General features: G+C 37.3%; 1 protein-coding gene across 3 annotated transcripts in view; it reads right to left on the bottom strand.

The window, feature by feature from the left end:
* Positions 1–24,000, bottom strand: part of SPOCK3 (SPARC (osteonectin), cwcv and kazal like domains proteoglycan 3) — a 451,052-nt gene extending 427,052 nt beyond the window's left edge. The window contains exons 1-2 of one of the 3 annotated variants that reach the window (XM_029939086.1): positions 23,861–24,000; positions 23,117–23,305 (exon numbers count right to left, since the gene is read on the bottom strand). In XM_029939086.1, coding sequence (XP_029794946.1) covers positions 23,117–23,305 — 189 coding nt within the window. In that variant the 5' untranslated portion in view covers positions 23,861–24,000. Of the gene's footprint in view, positions 1–23,116; positions 23,306–23,593; positions 23,720–23,860 lie in introns of those variants that run through there. The other 2 variants (XM_029939096.1, XM_029939103.1) reach the window with 2 other exon arrangements.
* Between the last annotated feature and the right edge of the window lie 1,502 nt (positions 24,001–25,502).

The raw sequence follows: 25,502 nt of genomic DNA, 5'->3' as shown, positions 1-25,502 counted from the left end.
TGTCCATGGAATCTAATGAGCCAATTGCTAATATTGTTTTAGATCATGTCAAAGACCAATTACATACACAGTATTTTTTACTTGTTTGAATGATCTCTTAAGAATAATTAATGAATGGAGGTTAAACTATAAATCTTAACAGGAAACTTAGTACAGTTAATCAAACCAGCTTTGATTAAAGTTAAGATAAATCATATAATCTCTTTGTTTAAGTCATACTGGGATTGCTCCTACCTTTCTACTTATTTAATAATAGTTTTTTGAAACAAAAGTGAACCAGGAACCATTGTCATATTAAAGTTCCATACGTATCTTAGGGGTGCTTGAGTGGCTCAATTGGTTAAGTAGCCGACTTTGGCTCAGGTTATGAACTGTGGTTCATGAGTTCGAGCCCCAAGGACTCTGTGCTTACAGTTCAGAGCCTGGAGCCTGCTTGAGATTCTGTGTCTACCTCTCTCTATGTTCCTCCCTCACTCCTACTCTGTTTCTCTCTCTCTCTCTCTCTCTCTCTCTCTCTCAAAAATAAATAAAAATTTAAATAAATAAATAAATAAAAATAAAGCCACATAGCTGTTTTAAACTTCATTTTAGTTTCAGGAATTTCTATTTAAAAGTTAGAAAATGTGTGTATGGAAATGTAAATATAGTACTTCTTATTTCTTGTGTCTCCTTGATTTTTTTTTCAAGATTTATTCTTTTACCTTTCAACTACAGATAAAGATCTGGAGCCAAGAAATATTTTAATGATTTTAACCTAAATAATATTTTCTCCTATTCTTCTGCTTCAATAAGAGTGAAAGTTATACCTGCATGAGTCAGCCATTTGATATTGACCAGAGAGTCAACAATCAAAGGTTGCATTTCTTCAGCCACTCATAGTATACCACACAAACCTTTCATCAATCCAAAATCCATGTACAATCATTTCAAAATTGATATAACAAAGTATTTTCAACATGTTTACATAATGTCGGTAGAAATCTTATAATCTAAGCCACTAGACATTTTGTCACAAGGTCAAGGGTATTTTAGAAAATTGCAGGAAATTATTTTTCCAAGACCTATGACAAAATACAGCACACATACAGATAGTATGAGTGTATAAACTATCTTAGCATGGATTTAAGATAGGCTACTTTAGAACATGTGGTTTGGCTACCACCACCTGTAATGAAAATGCTGAGATACAACCTACACCTAATCGTTTTCCTGGTGTTCATTTACAGTCATTGTAGTGCTGTCGGCAGGGTGTGCTTGAATCACTCAGGTTTTGCAGAGACGGCACAGTGTCAGTCCATGCTCCGTTATAACGTAGTAAATAGCAGAGTTGCTCCTGTGGGCCTCGTTTCCATGCTAGAGAAATAGCTGTGCTGCTTTTCCATAACTTCTGAAATATACAGACACTAATACATGAAAATTATTTATTTTTTATTTTTACTCTTGATATAAAATGAGCTTTTTACATATGTAATTTCTTCCTATGTTTGTGCAAAGGCAGACGGCATTCTGTGTGCCAAGGAGTCATCCATAATGAGGTGCAGAAAAGGGAGAGCAGGAGCTCCTGAACAATTCCAGCTAACTAATTAAAAATAAACAGTCAATATATTTATAGCTATTATAACCATTTGTTACATAGTTGCATCAATTAACAATGTAATAATAGTAATAATAAACAACTACCTTTAAAGTTACGAATCATATTGAAGGGCATATGGGGAAAAGAAGTTATTTGGCATTTTCTTTTCTCTTTTTAAAGTTTATTTATTTTGAGAAAGAAAGAGAGCATGTGTAGGGGAGGGTCAGAGAGAAGTAGAGACAGATTCCCAAGCAGGCTCTGCAACATCAGTGCAGAGCCTGATGTGGGGCTTGAACTCACCAACCATGAGAACATGACCTGAGCCAAGATCAAGAGTCAGATGCTTAACTGGCTGCGCCGCTCAGAGCCTCCTGTTTATTCGTTTTGAGAGACAGAGCACAAGCAGGGAGGGGGAGAGAAAGAGGGAGACACAGAATCCAAAGCAGGATTATTCAAAGCTCTGTTAGCACAGAGCCCAACCTGGGGCTTGAACTCATGAACTGTGAGATCATGACCTGAGCCTAAGTTGGACACCTAACTGACTGAGCCACCGAAGAGCCGCTGGTATTTTCATATAGAAAAAAAAAACATATCTAACTAAAATGTATTTATTTATGAAGTGGGTTCCATGCCCAGAGTGGACACAAGGCTTGAACTCACAACCCTGAAATTAAGACCTGAGCTGAGATTGGGGCACCTGAGTGGCTTGGTCAGTTTCGCCTCAGGTCATGATCTGGTGGTGTCATGGGTTCAAGCCTCAGGTTGTGCTACGCACTAACAGGGCCAACCCTGTTTGGGATTCTCTGTGTCTCTCTCTGACCCCTCCCCTCCCATCACACTGTCTCTGTGTGTCTCAAAAATAAATAAATAAACCTAAAAAGAGAGAGAGAGAGAGAGAGAGAGAGACCTAAACTGAGCTGAGACCAAGAGTCAGATGCTTAATGGACTGAGTCACTCAGGTGTCCTTAAAATAATCCCTTTTCTATTATTTTGCCATCATGTCTGATACCTATTAAAATGGTACCAAATTTATTTTTCTTTTTCCTGAATAGTATTTCGGTCACAAACTTTTTGATTTGCTTCTCCTCTTCTGGTTATAATCTGATTATTTTGTGCAACAAAATTTTGTCAAATGGCTTTCAAAATTACTTTGATATTGCTATTATAGATGTACAATAATTTATTAAGAAGTTGGAATCATTCTTAAATCTTTCTGCTACATGAAGATATTTTATGTACTCCACTTTCCACATCTCATTTAACTGCATTAATGATAATCTTAAAAATACATTGTAAATACATGTTCTAAGTGATATTGTAAAAACAACTCTCCAAAAAATGTTGAAAAATTCAATATTTAGCAAAAATTTTTAAAATTTTATGCCATAGTTTTTCCCACTAGTATCAGCTGTTATTTAATGTTAAATAAGAAATGCCAAGCTTTAGTTTGAAACATAAATAGTATGACCAGACTATTCATTTAAATACAATGAAGAAAAGAGAAATCTTCTCCCCATGATCAATTTCAGTGTCAAATTCGTTGGAGGAGGTCATCGAGAGGACGTGACCACCAGCTGAACCCAGAGCTGGACCCGGGCATCAAAAGTTCCTTACCTCTTCCCCGTGCTTGGAATGTACACTCTATCCCATATTCCCGCACTAAGAGCCAATTCAAGGATGCAGCCCGAGGGAGTAATGTGCTGTTGGGACCCTCTGGACTATGTACGTGACTGAGCCCAATTAAGTTCTCTATATAAGCATTATTTTTATTCCTTACTTTTAAACATTATTGAAGAGTAATTGGGGGAAACTGACAAATATAACTGTGTGTACATTAAGCGCACAACACTAAGATTTGATAGACATACACATTGCAGGATGATTACCAAGATCAGGATAATTAATATATCCATACATACAGTTAACTTTCCTTTGCTGTTGTTCTTGTTAGAATACTTAAGATCTAGTCTCAGCAACTTTTTTTTATGTTTATTTTTGAGAGAGACAGAGACAGCGTGAGCAGGGGAGGGGGAGAGAGAGAGGGAGACACAGAATCCGAAGCAGGCTCCAGGCTCTGAGCTGTCAGCGCAGAGCCCTAGGTGGGGCTGAAACTCACAGACCCTGAGATCTTGACCTGACCAGAAGTCCTAAATTTAACAGATTGAGCCACTCAGGCGCCCTAGTCTCAGCAACCTCTAAGTAAACAATAACATGCTATTAACTATAGGCATCATGGGGGCCCTCAGATCCTTACAACTGAAAGTTTGTCTCTTTTAACTTATATCTCCCACTTCCTGGCACGCAGCTGCTAGCAACCACTATTCTACTTTCTGTTTCTGTGAACTCAGCTTTTCAGCTTCTGGCAGACAGGTGCAGAAACCCACTTGTCTTGTGGCACCTAAGACAAGCCTTGTATCTTTCAAATTATGTTCAAAAGCCTCCTTTCTGTTTTCAATTTTAAGGATGTAGACACTGCTGCCATGATAGTTGGGTTCAGGAAGACTTCTAAGATGTAAATTTAGAAAATGTTTTAAGAAAATAGGAAACCACAACAGTGTAAAAACACTCACTAGATAGTGATTATAATTCTTGATTTTGGTCTATGTTGTCATTACTGTTTTTACATAGTTTAAAATATTAAATATCTACAAACATCTTATCTTTCTTAGGTAATTTTAATCTGTTATAGATCCTACATCTTCCATTGGTATTTCAGAATTCCCCAATTGAATGTATAACACAATAAGATTATAAGCAAGAAAAAAAAAAGAAAACGTTTATGTGAAAAGTTGTAATTTAAATTTCATTTAGGATACTAGGAAAGTTTTCTGTTTTAATTCACAAAATAAAACATCAGCTACATAGTATATCTCAGAACATTTGTATCTTTTCAACAGGTGTTTTCCAAAACTGATTGTTCTTCACATTGTATTTTTATTGTAAATAAGGTTAAGAAGTTTTCTTTCATCAGATGCTCTTCCAGAGAAAATAAATCTCTATATATTTCCCTTTTGTATAATGTTACATACAGGAACGAATCAATCATTTGAGTCTTAACAGTAGTTTAAAATGTTTCCTTAGGATCCTTATTTATAGAAAGCTTGAGTTTAGACAAAAACAGGCAGGGAAAGTCCTTTTCCTCTCTATGAAAGCTTGCCGTGAGATGGCTAATTTCTGTGACAATTTATGGCAAAAATCCAGCAGCCTACTGTTGACATTTTCATAGTAATTATAGATCAGGAGTTGGCTGCTTGGAAGAGCAAAAATGTGTCATATATGACATGGCAGACCCTTGTTAATATTCTTTTTCTTCTTTTTTTTAAACTATAGTTCGCTATTGGTGGTAAAAATCAACATTGTTCTTGTAAAATAAATGAGAGCTTAAATACAGAAATCAGATATTTAAGAAAGACTGTAGAAATTGGGAATGAGCAGAGGATCCATAAATGACATACTCAATATACCCTCTAGGAAAAAATAAGATAAAATATTGTGATATCAACTAATAGTATTAATGTGGGTTTTGAGATTTATATTAACTATTAACTCTTATCATTGATCTGATGAGAACCAGTGATATCATCATTCATCCAGCCATGTATTTCCTTAGTCTTATGAGTGTTCCTTCTACTTTCCTGGATTGCAAGGCAAGGATCTCTTAAGACACATGGGGTTTTCCATGGCTGCCATTGCCTCTCGAAGTGTGCCCCAGCAGTTTAGGGAAGATAAATATGACCTTTGACTGTGGAAAATCACAGAAGATATTAGGATAAAGGGGAATATAAAATGTGCCATGACAAGTGAGAAATATTAGGAAAAAGATAAAAAATCAGGCAAAAAATTTCCATTCCAGAAGCACAACTCATGATAAAGCCGCACAAAAAGCAGGAAGTCTAGTAGGGAGATAAATGGTTCCTCAATTCAACCAGTATAAAAAGTGCATGAAAGAGAAAATAAGGATAAGAAAGTTCAGAGACAGGACATGAGGGCTTTTGGATTTGAGAACAGAATTTTTTTTTTAATTTGGTACTGACATTTAAAGAGAAAGCTCCTGGCAAGACCTGTCTATCACCAAGAAGCTCTCAGTGTCTACCAAAGACCTCACACTGTGATATTACCTTGATGAATTTAACACCATACAGGATCTGGCCTTCAGCCCTGACGCCTCAGAAACCTGGTTCTGTCAGCAGAAAACACATGTCAGCATGACTGGTACATTCTCTCCCTGAGGCTGAGCTACATTAAAATCAGAAGTTTGCTAGGTGAGCATGGAATCAAAGACAGGGGAATATTTTTGTCATCCACAAAATATTACAGACTTTCTAACAGAACGTTCAAGCAACCTTTAAAGTGACCATTGTCTCTCTCTCCTGAGCACCGTCAAAGCTTGCCTAGGTGAATTATTTCTCTATGATTTTAGACTCCTGACGAACAATCTTCCCCCAGGTATGTTTTATGATATTCAAAGAGGTTACAACGCTAACGGATTTAGGACCCACAGCATCTCTCCCTAGGATGACTATACAAACTGGTGAATTGATCCATTATCGTGGATTCCACAATTTATCCCAGGGGATAATTCTACTTACTAATTTTTTCAGGGCAATTTACAGTTGCAGTTATATGCGGTCCTCTTCTATAATAAGTGAAAGGATGAAGGGGCGTTTTTGAACATAGGAACAAAAAGATCAGAGCTATAATTTGCGTAAATGCATTCATCAATGAAGCATAGGCAAGGAAAAGCTGGAACCCGTGAAGGTCCTGTATAAGACTAGCCTAAGTGAGAGGTGATGATTTGAGCCAAGGAAGAGTGAACCAGAGTGAATTTCTGGATTTGAAAAGTACTACAGATACCCTGACAGGACACATGATTTGATTAGGAACAGCTGGAGGGAGATACCAAGAGACCTTCAATCAAACATCTCCCATATTCACAAGACCAGCTTAAAAAAAAAAAAACAACAACTTTGCACAGCTTTAAGATTGTCATAAGTTCTTTACAAATGGCTCTATTGTACAATTCACTTATATCCATACTACAAATAACCACAGCAGAGTCATGAATGACTTGAATGTTATATGCAAATATTTACTATCTAAACATCATCAGGGAAAATGGCCATGGCTATCTTCAAATTCTGAATTTCTTTCTCCAAAATGATTAAGGATTTATGGCCCAGAGGATTAGCTTTGGAAAAATGTTGGTTTAATAGCTATAGAAACACTTTATTTATATTGCAGAAGTAAATATTATAATCAAACAATAGTATCACAGGGAGTCCTAAAATAAATGTAAAACAGATCAGAATACAGAAATAAATTTCTATGCCAAATTTGGAGCACCTGGGTGGCTCAGCTGATTAAGTATACCACTCTTGGGTTTGGCTCAAGTCATGATCTCAAAGTTGGTGAGACTGAGCCCCAGGTTGGGCTCTGCCCTGCAGCACAGAACCTGCTTAGGACAGGAGGGTGCTTGGGATTATCTCTCTCCCTCTTTCTCTGCCCCTCCTCAGCTCATGCTCTCTCTCTCAAAATAAATAAATAAACTTAAAAAAGTTATAATACATTAAAACATAAAAACTTGGGAAATATGCTACTTCAAATACCTGTAACATACATGATTCTATTACTATTATTATGTTCTTTGCACAGCTTATTTTGGTTTCTATGAGTTTTTGCCAATATCTATTTTAGTAAGAGACTTCGTAGGGGTACCTGGTGACTCATTTGGTTAAGCCTCTGACTATCAGTTTAGCCTCAGGTCATCACCTCAGGGGTCATGGGTTCAATTCCCAGGTCAGCTCTGCATTGACAGCACAGGCCCTGCTTGAGATTCTTTCTCTCCCTCTCTGTCTCTCCCCTGCTCACACACGTGTTTTCCTTCTCTCAAATAAATGAATTAAAAAAGAAAGAAAGAGACTTGGTAATAAACATATATGTTATGTCCATTTAAAATATCAGTCTTATATGTTTTCACATATTGGATAGTTTTATGTGATACCAACATTGCTGTATTGCTGTAGAAATTAAATTGTGGAATTCTTATCATGCCATCTAAGAGAAATTTATTTAAATTTATAGTTTCATTCAATTTTTAAAAAGTTAAGCTCACAAACACAATGAAAGAAGGGTTTTTGTTCAATCAAGAATACAAATCTGAAACATCAAATCTAGTAACAACAAAAAAGTAAAAAGCCAAATTTAGAATTAATTTAGAAAAATTAAGAATAAACATGTTTTAATTACATCTAAGACTACTAATCCTAAAACAACCTATCACTTACAAGGACTGTTCACAAAGAACTTATTTTCGGAGTCCAAGAGGACAGGAGATGGAGTAAGAAAATTTGAAAGCCATTTAAGCATACGTATATGTAGGCGGACCAAGGAGAAGTCAGCAAATTGTGGGACACCTGGGTGACTCAGTGTGTTAAATGTCTGTGTTTGGCTCAGGTCATGATCTCACAGTTCATGAGTTCAAGCCACACATTGGGCTCACTGCTGTCAATGCAGAGTCCACTTCAGATCCTCTGCCTCCTTCTGTCTCTGTCCCTCCCCCTACGCGCAAGCACACACACTCTCTCCTTCTTTCTCTTCCTCAAAAATAAAATAAACATTAAATTTTTAAAAGTCAGCAAGTGCTTTTAACTCAGAGATGATTGTGCGTGAACACCCAAATAACTGTCCCAGATTCCCACGGACGTTAACTTTGCCTTCACTGATGTTTGATGTTGTACTCTAATTCTTACCTTGGTACCAAGGGTACCAAGGGTAGCATCAGAGGTACTGTTGTCCCCTTTAGGACTGATGGCAAGCTTCTTTTAGTGCCCTGCCAAATCCCCACATCAGAGCAAAAGGTACGTGTAAATAAAGGGACATTCATTCTAAGAATAAACACAAGACTCTGGGAGGCAAAAGCCAGGTGGCTTTCTGCTATTCAGAGCAAACAAAGCAGTTCTGAAATTAGATTTCCAGATCTCCTTCACTGATACAAACTCCTGTGGTTTTTCAATAATACTCAAAACATGATGCATGGCATATGTTTAAAATTAAATTCTTTTTCAAATACATCTTACTCCCCAAGAATGATTGGGGGTGTTTACCGCTATATTTACTACTAATTTGCTACTTGAAGTAAACATGTCATTTTCCCAGCCATTTTCCCATGTTTAAAAGACAAAAAAAAAAAAAAATATTTAGGAAAACATGTGGGATTTAAAAAAAAACATAAAACTTTCAGGTCTGAAACAAATAATTTCAAATGACAGTAACATCAGTTAGCAAAGTTGACATATTTAATCACAAGAAATTCTGGAAATAATATATGAAAATGTGTTGATCTATGTGGAAATATTACTTTGTCTAAGGTGACTCTGAAACTTCACAGTCTCCTAACTTCCTCAGTTATCACTGTAAATATATGCCTTGATTCCCATAGATTCAGTAAGTACAGTAGTTATTTAAAACCATAGAAATTACATTTCATATCTAAGAAAGTTTTCTTAGGTAGTTCTACACCAATGCTTGTTGATACAATGTTCTAGAAAATTTTGCCACAAGGAATGTTCCTCTTAGATGAATCGGAGTGCCTCAGGGACATTTGCAGAGAATATCAGATGTTGTCAAGGACACCTTAGACGATCTTACTGGAAGACTAGGAGGTTGCCTATAATTTCATACTATACCGTATGCCATGAAAGACCTATAAATATTCGCCTGATATTCTAAAACTGGTTCTTCAGCAGATGCTAATACCATGTGCCAAAGCAATTAGCAAGCTCATATTTCAGAGTATCCTGCCTAGAGTACCCTATGTAAATATTTTGAAAGTCACAAAGTAGCCTGATGATAAAAAAGTAAAAGAAAGCTGTGAGGCAGAGACCATCAAATTACTATATTTAGGAGCTATCGCTAGTAAGCATTTTACCATATTCAGGAAGATAACGCCCTGTAATGTTTTATATATTTGGAGACACAATTAAAATAAGTTCTTGCATTTTAAGTCCCTCTCCTTCTTTCAATCCTGCTAAATAATGGGCCTTTCCTTATGCTATAATTAAAAGAATCTACATAATGATCTGGAACACTGAATATGTTCCAAAACTGACCATAAAATTTATTTTAATTTTTTATCAGAGAATATTTTACATAGCCATTTATTTCATATGAATATGTACATAAAACTTAGCATCAAGTAAGTTCACTATTACCTAACTTCAATCCATACAAAACAGAGAAATCACTGAATTTTATTTACTCCATATTTTCTTCAGGCTAACAGCTAATTAATTTCACTCTTTTACTACAAAACTGTAAAAACAGAGTCCACGTCAGTGAAATAGTTCATACTTAATAAATTTAATGAATTCTAGATGGAAAAGTCTCCATATTATATGTAAACAACAAAACTTATTTTAAAAGCTAGACACACAATAATATATCCTACATATGATGCAATTTCATTTCTTTTTTGGCCAATAGAATTACAACCTTTGATATTCAACATGGAGCACATAGAAAACTAAGTGATCTACTATGGACAGAAATTGGTCGGCTGCCTCAGCTCCCATTCAATACTGATTATGCTTGATTACATATGATAATAGTTTGTGATTTCTTGATATTTAATTGTAAGATATAATACCTTTTTCTTTTATACTTTTATCAACTTTGAAAATAAGTCCACAGATGTAATGGGTGGAATTTAAGCACAACGATGCCTGTTTCCAAAGATATTTTAGTTAAAAGCCAAACAATACCTATTGTAAGAACAATTAGTATTCCTTTTAACAGCCACTTCTGCCAACCTAAACTAATCAGAATTTCATTGTGATATTGAAAAAAAATCAATGATAAAAAAGCCAATGGTATGCAATTGTCATATGTAGCAAGTCTATAGGGATAGACCTTATTCTTTGAGGAATACTGTGCTATGCAGCTACTGACTTTTCATTCACTAATATAACTTACTCCAAAATTAATGAAAGACAGGCAATTGGAAGTCAAGATATAATTATCAAATTATAATAAAACCATTGTCATTTTGTACTAGTGAAACTCCCTCAATGACTGCAATAAAAATTCCAATCTTTATCAATTTATTAATCTGACAAAATGTAAATAAAGACAATTATTGTGACCATTTAAAACAACCAAATATACTGTTCCAAAAGACAGAGAAACAATTGAAGTTGCTTGAAATGACTCATTTAAAGTGGCCAGCAGTGAATAAATTAGAATAAACTAACAAATAAACACGACCTTTAGAACTAAAGAAGTAGGTTCAAATTTCACTAATCTTGGGCAGAGTAATTAAAAGTATTGATATGAAGTTATCCCATTTATAAAAGTAGGTTAATAATGTCTACTTTTTATGTTATTAAAAGATTATACTAAAAAACTCAATTGAAGAATCAGTAGTTCCTAAAAAAATTTTAAATAGAATTATGATTTGATCCAGCAATTCCAGTTCTGATATATCAAAAAAAAAAAATGAAAGTGGGATTTTGAAGAGATATTTACACATCCATGCTTATAGCAGCCTTTTTTACAATAGACAAGATGGCGAAGCGATCTGCGAATTTATCAACAGATGAACAGATAAACAAATGTGATCTATATACCCAACTGCATATTATCCAGCCATAAAAAGGAAGGAAATCTGCCATTTGTAACAACATGGATGAACCCTGGGGGCTTTATGCCAAGTGAAATAAAAACACTATATGATTTCATTTATATGAGATCTCTAAAGTAGTCAAATTAATAAAAACAGAAAATACAACGGTGCTTGACAGAGGCTGGGAGGAGGGGGAATGAGGAGATGTTTCACGGGTAGAGTTTCAGTTTTGCGTGATGAAAACGTTCTGAAGATTGGGAATACAATGGTGTGGATATACTTAACAGTACTGAATTGTGTACTTAAAAATAGATATAGTAAATGTTGTGTAATGTCTTTTTTACCATAATTAAAAATAAAATACTTCTTAAAGATTATACTAATGGGATAATATACTTAAGGTTTCTGGAAAATAATAGATATCCAAAAATAATGTTATGGCCCAGGATGCATTATAGGGCTGTGTGTGAGGACAAGATTGTGGAATCAAAATGGCAGTACTAGAGAGAACCCTGCTGATACTACCCGGGTAATGTTGGGCCGCAGTTTCCTCTGAGGTAATAACTGTGACTTTCTTATAGGATTGTTACTAATTAATACCTAAAAACTTATAATACTACTGGCATTAAATAAACTTTATGAAAATGCTTATTATTATTATTGTTATTATCAAAGAATAATCTGTCATTACTTAGTGTATATTTAAATAAGTTTATTTATTCTTAAAAGAGAGAAAGAGGGAGCACTGGCAGGAGGGGCAGAGAGCGAGGGAGAGAGAGAATCCCAAGCAGGCTCCGTGCTGTCAGTATTGAGCCCAAGGTAGAGCTCAACCTCAAGAACCGTGAACCAAAATCAAGAGCCAGAAGCTTAAGGTACCAACCCACCCAGGCACGTCTTACAATATATTTATCATAATCTATTTTATTTTAAATATTTGCCTTATTTGATATTTTGAATGAGTACATTTTTACCAATATCACCACCTCTACTTATGATTTAAGAGTAGCTTATTCATATAAGATATAAAAAGGTATTCACTTAAATACTGTAAAAGCCATTTGGTTACAGGAATATCTATTCATTAAATTAAAATATTCTGGGGCAGTTGGGTGGCTCAGTAGGGTAAGCGTCCAACTCTTGATATCGGCTCAGGTCATGATCTCTCAATTGATGAGTTAAGCCCCACATTGGTCTCTATGCTGACAGCTCATAGCCTGCTTGGGATTCTCGTCCCCCCCATCCCCCCGCCCTTTCTTCTCTGTCTCTCAAAATAAATAAACTATAAAGAACAAAAATAAACTATTCTAATTATTTCCAATTAAAATATTTAATAAAGCTGCATTTGCTTTTATATGTGACCTTCTAGTTTCCCTGACATCATTTTTCTCATTTATATTATTTTTGCTATTTCAGTTGAGATAGACACACACACAGAGATCGATATAGATTTAATTATTACATAATTTTTTATTTCAAGTTAACTAGCACAAATGGTTAGTTTTCAAAAATAAAATAAGGAAAATAGACGATTCCCATTATAGAAATAATCTAGCCAAGTCTAAATGTAGTTTATTTTATCTTGTATGTTCAGAAAACATAAAAATATGGTATTATTTTATTGAGAAAATACCAAAACAATCATCTGAAAACAGGCAAATTAGCATGCAGTTAATTCCTAAATTAATATGAAGAACTTCAAAGAAGTGTAGGGGAGGAAAAAACTGACATATTTGCTACTTGCTATGTGACTGCGTGGAGTAAGTATACATGTAGACTAAATTTAAGATCCTCTTCTAACTTACGTCCTTAGTAAACCAAACTATCAAATAATAAAACCTAACAGAATAATAAAATCACATATCGCCGTAATGGCAAGAGGCTTAATGCTTTCTCTTGCATGTTTAATTAGTATAACTTTAAAAATGAGTGTTTTTTTCTGGTGAAGCAATCATGAAAACATACTGAATTTTATTTAATTATCCTTATTTTACAGTAAGAATGATAATACTGATTAAAAGTATACAAAGGACACAAACTACATATAAGAAAATGAGTCTACCTCACTCAAATTCTACAGATTTTTTTATTTGTAATTACTTTTAAAACTAGGTACATGACAGAAAAATAAATGCTAAAGTTTTCATTTTGCAAGTATGAAGAAGCATTCAAAGATCTTTTTTTTTAATGTTTATTTTATTTTTGAGAGAGAGTGGGGGAGGGGCGGAGAGAGAGGGAACACAGAATCTGAAGTAGGCTCCAGGCTCATAGCTGTCAGCCCAGAGCCAGACACAGGGCTTGAACTCATGAACAGTGAGATCATGACCTGAGCTGAAGTCCCAGGCTTAATCAACTGAGCCCCTCAGGCACCCCAAAGATTTCTTAATAATTATGATAAATAAATAAACTTAATAAAAGGGTGTGATTCACTGTCTCTACTTATGATCCAGGCAAGGAGCTCAGCCCTCTCTGATGTCAAGAAACAAACTCTATTTCTGACAAATCTTACTTCTGATAAAACTTATCTTCTAACTCTCCCAGAGATGCTAGGGCTAAAGAGATTATTTTCCTTGCCTCCAAAACTAGGAGCTGTGTGAATGACATCATTTCTACTATTATTCCAGGGAAAGATACTTTGTTTGCATCAACGTTATTTGTCTCTTCTATTTTTTGCATCAGAGGAAATATAAACTTGTATAGAGATTATTCTATCTTCCAACTAAGGGGAGTGACAATTTCTAATTCCTTCCCACCAATTACATTACCTATCTGGACCAAAGATCCATAACTCAAAAAGAAAAAAAAAGGTTTCACAGAAGAAAATGTTAAATGATTTCACTATAAAACAGGACCTGTCATTAGAGAAGGGTCTCCTTAGAAATCTATGTGGGTGCTCTTCTTTGGTCCGACCTCCAACATTTCCTCTTAGACACTGGCAGACTGCTACTCCCTCAAGCTGCTATGTCAGAACCTTAGATACTGGATGCCCCAGTTCTATCCTGAACAGAGGATAAAACTATAATCCGAAATTAGGGAGGGGACAAGACAGAAGGCAAGGCAAACAATTAACCGTAAATGACAAAAATTCCTATCCATGAGTACAGGGAATAATTTCAAGAGATATTTCGATGGATGAAACAGATATAGTAGTCACCAATATTTTCCTTCCAGTATCCAGCTTTGCCTTCTTACTTTCATTGTTAACCCTTTCCCATTAGATATGACATTCCCCAGCCTCCCTTTTGGCCAGGTGTAGTCATGTCACTGAGTTCAGGTCAATGAGATACACACAAAAATCATGTGTGACAACACGTAACTTATAGGGTAATTGCATGTCCTGCACTTTCTCTTAAATCCTTCCGGCTGGACAGGAAACTATAATTGATGATAGAGAACACTGAGAGAATAATCATGAAAATTCAGGCCTGGACAACTCATTTCATCAAGCCCACTTCAACCATTACATGGTTGCAAAATAAAATTCTATCTTAATTCAGGCATGTGGTTTCAGGGCCTCCATTTTGCAAGAACTTCATCTATTTTTAACTAACACATTGGCAATTGTAACCAAAGCAGACATTCATGGAAATAAATCTAGACTCTCTGTGAAATATCTGTATTCAGCCACATAACCATTAAGCGAAGCATAGTAGTTAAAAAAGAGGGAAGATATTGGTGTTTAACGTTACATAGGAGGTGGCTAAAAATATTTAAAGACTTTAGAGCAAAAATTTATGTGGTCAAAGAGAAACTATCGGAAAAGAATTAGATGGATTGGCAGAGTGAGTGTCAAGTTGCATATAATTGCCATCTACTGTTATGACTCTAAAATTTAACTTGACAGTTTGGCACAGTATTTCCATTTGAGTGCATTTTGAAACTTATGGACTAAACCAGTTTTGTACTTGAAACCTTATATTTTATATAAAATTCAATTTTCATTCGTATTACAAAACTGGGCTAACAGTGGCCAGAAATGGAAATGGTCAATAAAAAGCAACACAGTTCTAAAAGCCTTTACTTAAGGACTGTTCAGACAGCAGTGCACACTTACTATAACATTCCTTTATTTATTTAATATTTGTCTAATGCTAACTTGGAGGCTGTCACTGTGATGATGCTAGGTGAACTGTCAGATTTTTGAGACGAAAGAGACTATAGTCTATAACTGGAGAGAGTTCAGAGTCTACTAGGGAGCAGAATCTGTAAACCAAGAGAGGAAAAAGGGGTAGAAAAAAATGAAAGAGTTTGCATAATTGGGGGAAATGTATATAAATATTCTACGAGTTCATAGGAGTTGAATGGTGTGTATAGTAAATTCACAGATTAGACTCTAGAAAATAAATACGTAAAATATAATAAAATAATTCTAGCCCAGATCGTGAAAACTGAAGTTGCATAAGAACATAAAATGTTACTCTGAGTCAGAATCACGAGATCTAAAAGCAGTCTTATCATAGTCTTGTTGTAAGAGTAGGAAAATAGATGCTTTATAGCAGCACACGATGTTCTTTTTGTATATTAGGTAAAAAGTTTAAGCACATAATCCCAAACATGCTGCTCACTTCCCATAAGAACCCTAAAGGCACACAGTGACCACATATATAATGGCATGGGAGATTGTGTTTATAATTTGTGAGATTGGAAAACTTTAGTAGAAAAAAAAACTAAAACATGTCTTAACATTTTAGAGGGAGTGCTTATTTTCTAATTAGCATGTAAAAATATCTATAAGGCAATAGATAATCACTTTGGTTTTATGATTATTTCATCTATTACTTATTTAAAGGCATACACATACAAAGTATATGTATAATACATACATATTTATGCATAAACCTGTATACACACATATACATGTAAAATACATATATATATACACATACACAAAGTAATTTATTTTTATTTCACTTGGTTATACTTTCCTAATAATTCACTAGAAGCTGTGAGAGCTGTAGAGTTAAAAGTGTTGTGTACTTCCCTATAATTTCTATTTGTTTGAAAGCACCCCAGGCAGAATGACTAAATTTTGTCCTCATTTCAGATGAGGTCTGATAATGTGATATAGTTCTACCTGACAGTCCTTTTTAGAAACCAGTAAATCAGGGGGCACTTTTGAACCTGCCTTTTTCCTGTGACATCTGATTTGACAAAACCAATCTTAAATCCTGGCTGGTGAGTAATGGTAGTGCTGGTGGTGGTGGCGGGTGGGTGGGTTAAGAAAAATGGGGAGGGGGAGTTGTACTATGATAGAGAAACGACAGAAGGAAAGATTAGGACTTGAGGTCCCTGAAGGGGAAAGCACATATTCTAGAACAATGCTAAGAGCTTCTGACCAAGCAAACCCTCTCAGCTGTAAGGTTCCACTTAAAAATGTAACAGATACCATTTCACAACATCAGTTTCCCTTCAGACTCCCCTTAGGAATTTGACAAAAGGCTAAAAATAAGTAGTAGACCATAGGACTTATGACCCACGAGAAATGATATGGCCATAGACCACCCCTCAAAAATGGAAGCAAGCCAATCAGCAGTGGACAACCCAGTGCCTAGAGTTATCAAGTCATGAAGGATAGGACTTGAGAAGGAATAAGGGGCTAGTGCTGATGAGAACCTTACAAAACAAAGACCCTTGCGTAGTCACAAGAATTCACTTTCCAATGCACCCCTCTCTGTAAAAGAAAGCTTTCAGACTATTCTTTCTTTCTGATCTTATACTGTAATAAACTCTTGTTTGTTGCTCATTTTGTGTCCACCTCTTCATTCTTCAAAGCAGCGAGACAACAAACCCCAGGTTTTGAGGTAAGGAATCTTGCAACAGCACCACAACCATTGCTTGACTAGAACCCAGATGACATGGGTGGGGGTCAGGGTGCTGCATGCAGCCAGCCTTTTGCTCCCCTAGTAGCCCCTTAATCTTCAAAAACTGCCTACTGCTACTCTCATAGTCAATTGCCTATGAGACTTATAGACTAAATCTTATAATGATTTAAACAATATGAGTAATAGTGAAGTATAAAAAATATTGCATGCTGGGGCACCTGTGTGGCTCAGTTGGTTAAGTGTCCATCTTCGGCTCAGGTCATGATCTCACAATTTGTGGGTTCAAGACCCGCATCAGGATCCATGCTGACAGCTCAGAGCCTGGAACCTATTTCAGGTTCTGTATTTCCCTCTCTCTCCGCCCCTGCCCCGCTTGTGCTCTGTCTCTCTCAGTCTCAAAAATAAACAAACATTAAAAAATATATATATATGTGTATGTATGTGTGTATATATATGTATGTGTGTATATATATATATACATATATATATATAATTTTGCAAGCTACAGTCTTTGCCAGGTCTGATCTGCAAATATGTGCACTGTATAAACTATATACAATTTCATAGATTTGTAAACATGGTGTGGCCCCCAGTCATCAAAAGATCAAAAGAAAAAAAGATCAAAAGAAACCCAGAAAAACACTTATGAGAATGCAACAAATTAACTGTGAAGAATTCCCAAGGACAGCCGATGAAAACATAGGCAATGTTTACCGCAGTTAAAAATATTGCTTCATAGTGAGAAACACCAAAAATGCCCTTTTTAAAATCAAAATCAGGTATTCATTATTGAGAAAGTATTCCAGAACAAAGAGAACGGTGGTTTAATTTTGATTTCTCCAATTATTAATAATTCTGTTTTTGTTACATATTGTTGAAAAGTCAAATAGTAAAATTTTCCTTCCTACTATTAACATACTCCAGAGGTATTCATTTCACAATATATATAAACATGAAATCACCACATTGCACATCTTAAATATACACAACTTTGTCAATTATACGTCAATTAAGAAAATTAATTTTAGGAAAAGGTGCCAGGAAGGAGAAGCCATCAGTGCTAAAGGTATGCTGGTTTCTCAGGAAACACAAGGAAGGTGCATCGGAAATCAAAGGAAAGCACTGACAGAGTGTTCTTTAAAAGTTCCCATTGTTTGAATTGTAATGCCTTTTAAAGCAATGAAATACTTCGTTTGGAATTGGCCTAGAAACCAATTGTTCATTTACTAACAGCAGTAAAAGTTGATAGATTCTCAGGGGGCTTCACTTCTCTACAGCCATTAAGTGGCAGGAAATATCCCTCCCCATCAGCCATTATCTCTCAAATAATCTGTCCATTCTACTAATTTGAAACTCACGTGAGAAAAGGGAATAAAAAGAAAAATAAGTTAAGATTACCATCCTATTCAATATATCCAAATCAGGCATTTTGAAAGTCAACTTATAAATTTGAGTGCCTCTAGACACGTAAATCTATATTTCACATTTTCACAACACTTTACATGTCCTTTAACTTAAGGCTGAATTTCTAAACTCAAATTGTAAGACTTTATTACTACTTTCATAGTAGTATCTAAAGGATATTAGAAACTACTTAAGGGATAAGGGTAAACTGAAGTTGATTGTGGATTTGGCAGTAAGAATGGCAACCATTTCTTAAAACAATGATCAGTGGGGTCCCTAGGTTTTTCTTTATATATATTTTTTTAAGATGATGAGGTTGTGGTTATGATTTCCTTTAAGACTCTCTTTTAGAGCAGGTTAGGTTCACAGAAAAATTGAGAGGAGGGTACAGAGGCTTCCTATATACCTCATGCTACCACAAAAGCCTGACCTCATTATCAACACCCCCCAACAGAGAGCTACATTTGTTACAATAGGTGAATGGACACTGACACAGCATAATCATTCAAAGTCCTTACTTCACCTTAGAGTTTACTCTTGGAGCTGTACTTTCTATGGGTTTGGACAAACGTATAATGATACATATTAATCAGTATACAATATACACAGTATATTCACTCCCCTAAAAATCCTCTATACTCCACCTGTGCATCCTTCCTCCTACCCACTGTCCCCCAATCCCAGGCATTTTTATTGAAAAAGAAATCTAACCTAGAAATATTTGAATTTCAATGTATGTGTACAATTCTCATTTTATTATGTAAATTATTTATATTTAGCATGGCCATCATTGCCTCTTATGCTATATTTTTATTTTATTGCTTGCAACATATAGGATCTTTTATGTCATTCTTAATTATAATATGTACTTCGGTGAAATAATATTGAAGAATGATTGTTTTATTATATCATTCATTATCAGTTAATTCATTGGTTTCCAAATTCCACATTCATTTATTAAATGATTAAGGGTATAATTTAATTGACTTATAAAACACAAATATTTAAATATGCAATATATGAACCATTTGATTCATGAGCTAATGGTTCTGTTTTCTTATAATGATCCTGACTTTTACTTCTCCTAATAGACATGTATATATTATATATGCAAGAACGGAGTGAGGAAATTCCTTACACCTGTTCTTGGTAAAGGTAATATTCACACAATTCTCCCACAGGCAATCCTGTGTTCTTGATCTTACCACTACTCTCCAAAACTAAAAAAAAAAAAAAAAAAAAGCAAATGCTATAACCAGTGTATCTACTAAATATATCCTGTTGTTGAAAGTTTTTGTTTGTTTGCTTGATTTTAAAATCACATAATTATACCTTAAACATTACATGCTGGTTCTATCTACTATACTTATTTTTAAGTTAGTTGACTTTTCTATACCTTTAAGTTAAACTTTTATTTTTTCTAAAATATAGGAGTTGGAATGTCCACAGAAATGTTTATAGTAACAACCAAATACATTAATGATTTTCAAAAGGATAGAAGTTCTCTGTCTACATAATGACATTCTGTACACGTTAAAGGGTAACAAAACTTTACTCAAAGAGCCCTGCTAGTAGAAAGTGGTAACATTATTTGAAGTGTCTTCTATGTTAAGCCTGCCTTTATTATTTCTCTGTGACTCATACTGAGGAAGTTGAGAAAATGAGTCATCATCGATGGCAGTGCTTCTTTCACTCATCTACTCTCACTTAATACTTCCTACCCATGTTAAGCTTAATTATACATAACATATAGTTGTATACATAACATATATGAAATGTACATTCACCTTAAAAATCATTTAATTAAAATATGATAATGGATTGCATTTTCAAATATTATTCAAAGTAGTTTTCAAATTTAACTCAAAAGAACAGTTCAGGGGCACCTGGGTAGCTCAGTTGGTTAAGTGTTCAAATTCCGCTCAAGTCATAATCTCATGGTCTGTGGGTTCAAACCTCCTGTTGGGGTTCCTGCTGACAGCTTGCTCAGCACTCAGAGACTCAGAGCCTGGAGATTTGTGCATCTTCCTCTCTGTCTGCGCTTCCCAACTCCTGCTTTCTGTCTCTGTCTCTCTCTCAAAAATAAACATTAATTTAAAAAAACCAGATAGTCCAACTTTCATAAGGAATTATTTGTAAAATAATGTTGATTGTGTAGTCACAAGAAGGTTAATTCTAGTATTACTTAATGCTTAGGCATTCCCAAGCTTTCTTTGAAATTAAAACTAACTATTTTTATGAGAGAAAAGCACTAAACATAAGTACTTCAGTTAAACTGGATGATTTCCTTGTTTCTTTGCCTTCGTATGAACTAAGTGGCAAATGTGCTGATGCGGAACATTGAAAGGTAGATTCATGCAATACATGGGCTTCCAGATGAAAATAGATGAAAAAACAAACAACTTCTTAAAAGATACAGGAAAAAAAAAAAGTAAGTAAGTTGATGATTCCCAGAAAGAAAAAGCTCTGTAGATCATCAGTGAGATGGATGGTTTCAATATGGATTCTATATTATGGATTCTGAGCTGAGGAGTCACACTATGGGCATCCATTTTATCATGTTAATAATAAGCAACAGGTGGTTAAAGGGGGAAAAAAGACAGCACTTATATTCTCCATGCCCTCCAAAAGTTATCTTTACAAAAAGATAATTATCTCACTAAATCGATAATGCTAAAGCCTGATGCATTTTAAATAGATAATTAGTATATTTTCATGTGATGCGTGTATTTCAAGACAGATATTTCTTGCTAAAAATATTTCCATAAGCCCTTTGCTTAAATTTAGCATATACGTTTTGATGGATTTTTTTTCCCCCAGAGATCAAGTAAGAAAAACTGAAAATACTAGAGCAATAAAATGCTTTTACTCTGGGTCTCTGGAAGCGGGCTAAATGATTCCTGGCATATTTAATTATTTCAAGCAACTCAGCTTGAGTCCGTAGTTTAAATCAAACACACTTACCAACTGCCCAATACAATTGGTTGCTCTAAATAATTCAGTAATTTGAATAAAGTCAGAGAATATTAAGTTCTAAAATATATTAAAGTTTTAAAGTATATTTTAGAAAAGGAAGGCTAAAATTTATTTTAAAAGATTTTCAAGCACCCATTAAATAAAATGTCATTATGTGAAGCACTGTTCAAACTCTGAAAAAAAAAAAAAAACTTCAATTTCTTTTTTTCCAAATGAGAATATAAGCAGAAATTCTTCCCAGGTTTAGAAATATCTCATTTGCCCGCATGCTTTTTTGATTGCATTCTCTATTAGCACAAACTTAATGTGTAAGGGATTTCACTTAGCAATAAAATGATGTTTAAGCTCTGTTCATAAAAGATGTAAGACAAAGCCCTCCATTAAGTATTATCATCATTACCATTTTTCATCCCTGTACCCATGCCTAGTATCAAATGAGCTACATCTAATTTTAAAGTAAAAATGAGCCTTTCTTCAGGAATCCCTCTGTCAGAATCAGCTACACGCATTTTGGCTCTTCAGTTAATTCAGGTGAGGGGTGTCTGGGGAAGGGATGAGGGGGGCCAAGATGAAAATTAATCTATGCTTCCATTTATTTTCCCAGATCGTGACGGAGTGAGAGCTGATGAAAGAAGTTAACTCATCCCCACCTAGGGCAGGGCAGACGGACTCCACGAGAAATTCTCTCAAATGTCACAGTAAAGGTTGGCAATGTGTCTGTGAATCACTCTCGCTTCCTTTCGGCCTTCCGGGTTTTAAAGGGTGGGCTGGGGGCGGTAGGGGACAGGCCAGGGCAGCCACCTCCCTGGGACCTCCAAGTTGAAGGCGTGGACGGTGAACCGCGCTCCTGATGCCCGCGGCTCTCCCTCCGCTCCATTCAGATGGGTGGGGGGGGCGGTGACAGGCGAGTCACGGCCACTGGCTCCCCCGCAAACAAGCGTCCCTAAACCAGCCTGGGTCTTAACAAGCCTCGAGGAAACTCCCCAGGGGAGTGTACAGTTTAACCCTTTCAGACATACGCCTGCGAAGAAGCCCCTTTCCGCCTTCACGACCCCCCTCGGCCAGCGGATTTTAAGGCAGTGATTCAATTCGGAATAAAACGTTATCCAATGCACCGCAAACATATTTGGTGTCAAAGTTAATGCCGGAGCACAAACCTGATCAGCAATGTTATGTCATCAAGAGCAGTTCAACTTCTGCCGGCTGGTGCGGCCAACAACCTCCCCTCCCCTGGAGAGCGGGCATTTATAAATCTTACATCTTCCTACCTCCTCCCTCAAATTTCTTAATGGACCATTAGTAAAGGGATCGATCCTAGTCACTTTAGGAGCAAGACGCGGCAAAGGCGCATCTGTTGTGTTTACTATTGCCAGAAACACCATTCAAAAGTTGGGAAGCTAGAGCCAGCACTTTGCAAACCTTTGGGGGCCGAGGGCGGTGGGGAGGTTCAGTGGGAGAGTGAGCAGGTAGGAGGCGAGCGGGAAGCGGGGGAGCCCAGAACTCCGGGGCACCAGCGAGCACGCCTTCCCCGGGCACTAGTTATGGGGGGGGGGGGGGGGCTCGTCGCTACTGCCAACTTCTGCAGCCCCCGAGCGCCCCCGCGTCTCCCCAAAGCCCTCGGCCCGGAAAGCCGAGCCCACCGCCACCCATCCCCAGCCGCCGCGGTCCCCGCCTGGGAGCAGCGCGCTCCTGTGTCCGGGGATGGGGGTGCGCAGCACTTACGTCTCGGAATTTGTTCCACTGTCCGACTTCCTGGTCATACTGAGAGATCGTGGTGAGCCATTGTTTATCGTCCAGAAAATTACCGCCGTCCGACCGCCCCCCGGCCACAGCCACCGCCGCGGCAGCTGCGAGAGCCTGACTGCACCAAGCGGCTGCACACACACACAATACGGCCGACACCTTGAGCATCTGGGAGAGGAGACACAACCGGGGGAGCGGGGGTGGGAGGGGGGCAGTGTCAAACAAGGGGTAAGAAGACCGGGATACCCGGGAATACATGCACCAGCGACTACAGCGGGGTAGAGGGAGCAGGAGACGAGCGGGGACGGAGTGCGCCCTCCCGGTAGGCTTTACCCCCAAACCCGGGCACTCACACACACGCAGACCCGCAGACCCGGGGGAGGAGAGGTGGGTAGGAGGGAGGAAGCCCCCGCCGCGGCCGCCCGAGGGGCCAGAGAATGCTTCCAGGCACGTCACCTTGTTGTGAGCCCGCACTGAGCTCGCAGCTCCCGCTGGAAATGCAGCCCGGCTCTGCCAACTCGCCGCTTTCAGGGGCTGCCGCACGCGCCGCGGTCTGGAGCGGTCCACTCAGCTCCCTGCGCCAGGCGCGCTCCCCGCATCTCCACCTCCCCCCGCGCGCTCTTCTCTCGCTTACTCCCCTGGCTTCACCCCTCCCTCCCCCAGCTCCTCTTTTATTTATTTATTTTTTTTTTCCTCTCCCTTTTCCACCTCCTCCTATCCCACCTTCCTCTCTCTGGATCCGAGCTGCAGTCGACTCCGGATGCGATGCTCCAGGCTAAAGGCAGAGGATGCGGTAGCTCTCCGCCTAGGAATCCTTATCTGCTTTATAACCTCTCCCCTCCAGAGGAGGTTCTCGTGTTCGCGAGACTGCCTGCACATTCTCTGCTCCTGGGCCGATTGAACACGAAATATACTGTAACTCGCTTGGTTGCCTCTGCTCTGCGATTTCGAAGCTGGTCACTCGGACGTGGGAAACGAGATCTGAAGAAACTTTATGCATCACCAAGTCAAGAATCTCTTGCACTTTATGTCTTGTGAACCTCTTGGACTGAGCTCCACCCTAAGACAAAGCCATAGCTGAGGGTCTTGGGAGACGTGTTTAATGCCGAAAATTTAAGGAATGTTTGAGTGAACTTCTAGATTATGACAAATGGCAGACTTTTCATTCATTAGTGAAAGTTCTTTTCTTTTTTTAAACAGTGAATCATGACTAGGTAGGAAGTTTGAATACACCTAAATTTACCCCAAGCTGTAGATTATCACCCCTTAAAAACTCATTAACAACTGTATTTTATGCTCTAGGACCTGAAAGAAAAATTTTAAAACCTTAATCTATGTCTCCCTACTGAGAAATGGAAGACCATTCCAAGACCCAACATTTATCCTGTGCTCCAAATCTCCATTTATGACAAAATACTTGGCTTTTCAATGCTTCTCCACATAATCAAAATAAACTGATAGGAAATTAAGTAGCTCCCCCACTCTCAACAGAATCTGATGAAGAGAATCTCTTCTACAGTCTTGGAGGATTTAGATGACAGCTTTGTAGTAGAGGCTAAAGTCTGGGACCTCTGCAAATTTCATGTAGTTCCCAAAACTTCAGGAGCCAGATGAATAACAGCAGTACCTCCTATTCATATTTTTCACTTTGGGCTCATATAACGTTTGTGTAACACTTCTCAAACTATACTAAAATAGGAATCTAACAATTAATGATTTTTAGATTAGAATCTAATCAATTAACATTGGTTTCTATGTTTTGTAAATATAGGAGTTAAAATAAATGTATCATATGTAAAAATGAATGTCACCATGCCCACTCTGATGAAAGAAAGGAAAAAAACTCAGAATCTACAATTGCAATTCAGAGACACCCTGATGCAAACTCACATCAGATAACCTAAAAATGTTTTGGTTTTTTTTTACTATTTATACAGTTTTAAATGTTTTTTATTTATTTTTGAGAGACAGAGAGAGGCAGCTCCAGCAGGGGAGGGTCAGAGAGAGAGAGGGAGACACAGAATCCGAAGCAGGCTCCAGGCTCTGAGCTAGCTGTCAGCACAGAGCCCAAGGCGGGACTTACCCCATGAACCGTAAGATCCTGACCTGAGCCTAAGCTGGACGCTTAACTGACTGAACCACCCAGGCGCCCCACTATTTATACATTTTTGAGAGCATGAGGGGCAGAGAGAGAGGGAGACACAGCATCTAAACCAGGCTCTAGGCTCTGAACTGTCAGCACAGAGCCCCGATGTGGGGCTCAAACCCAGGACCCACAGACCAGAAGATCATGACCTAAGCTGAAGTCGGACGCCTATCCGACTGAGCCACCCAGGCACCCCGTCACATCAGATAACTTTAAAAA

Source organism: Suricata suricatta, chromosome 1 (genome assembly GCF_006229205.1).
Source record: "Suricata suricatta isolate VVHF042 chromosome 1, meerkat_22Aug2017_6uvM2_HiC, whole genome shotgun sequence".
Taxonomy (NCBI): Eukaryota; Metazoa; Chordata; class Mammalia; order Carnivora; family Herpestidae; genus Suricata; species Suricata suricatta.
Note: the sequence above shows the minus strand (reverse complement) of the source record. Positions and strands in the feature narration are given on the sequence as shown.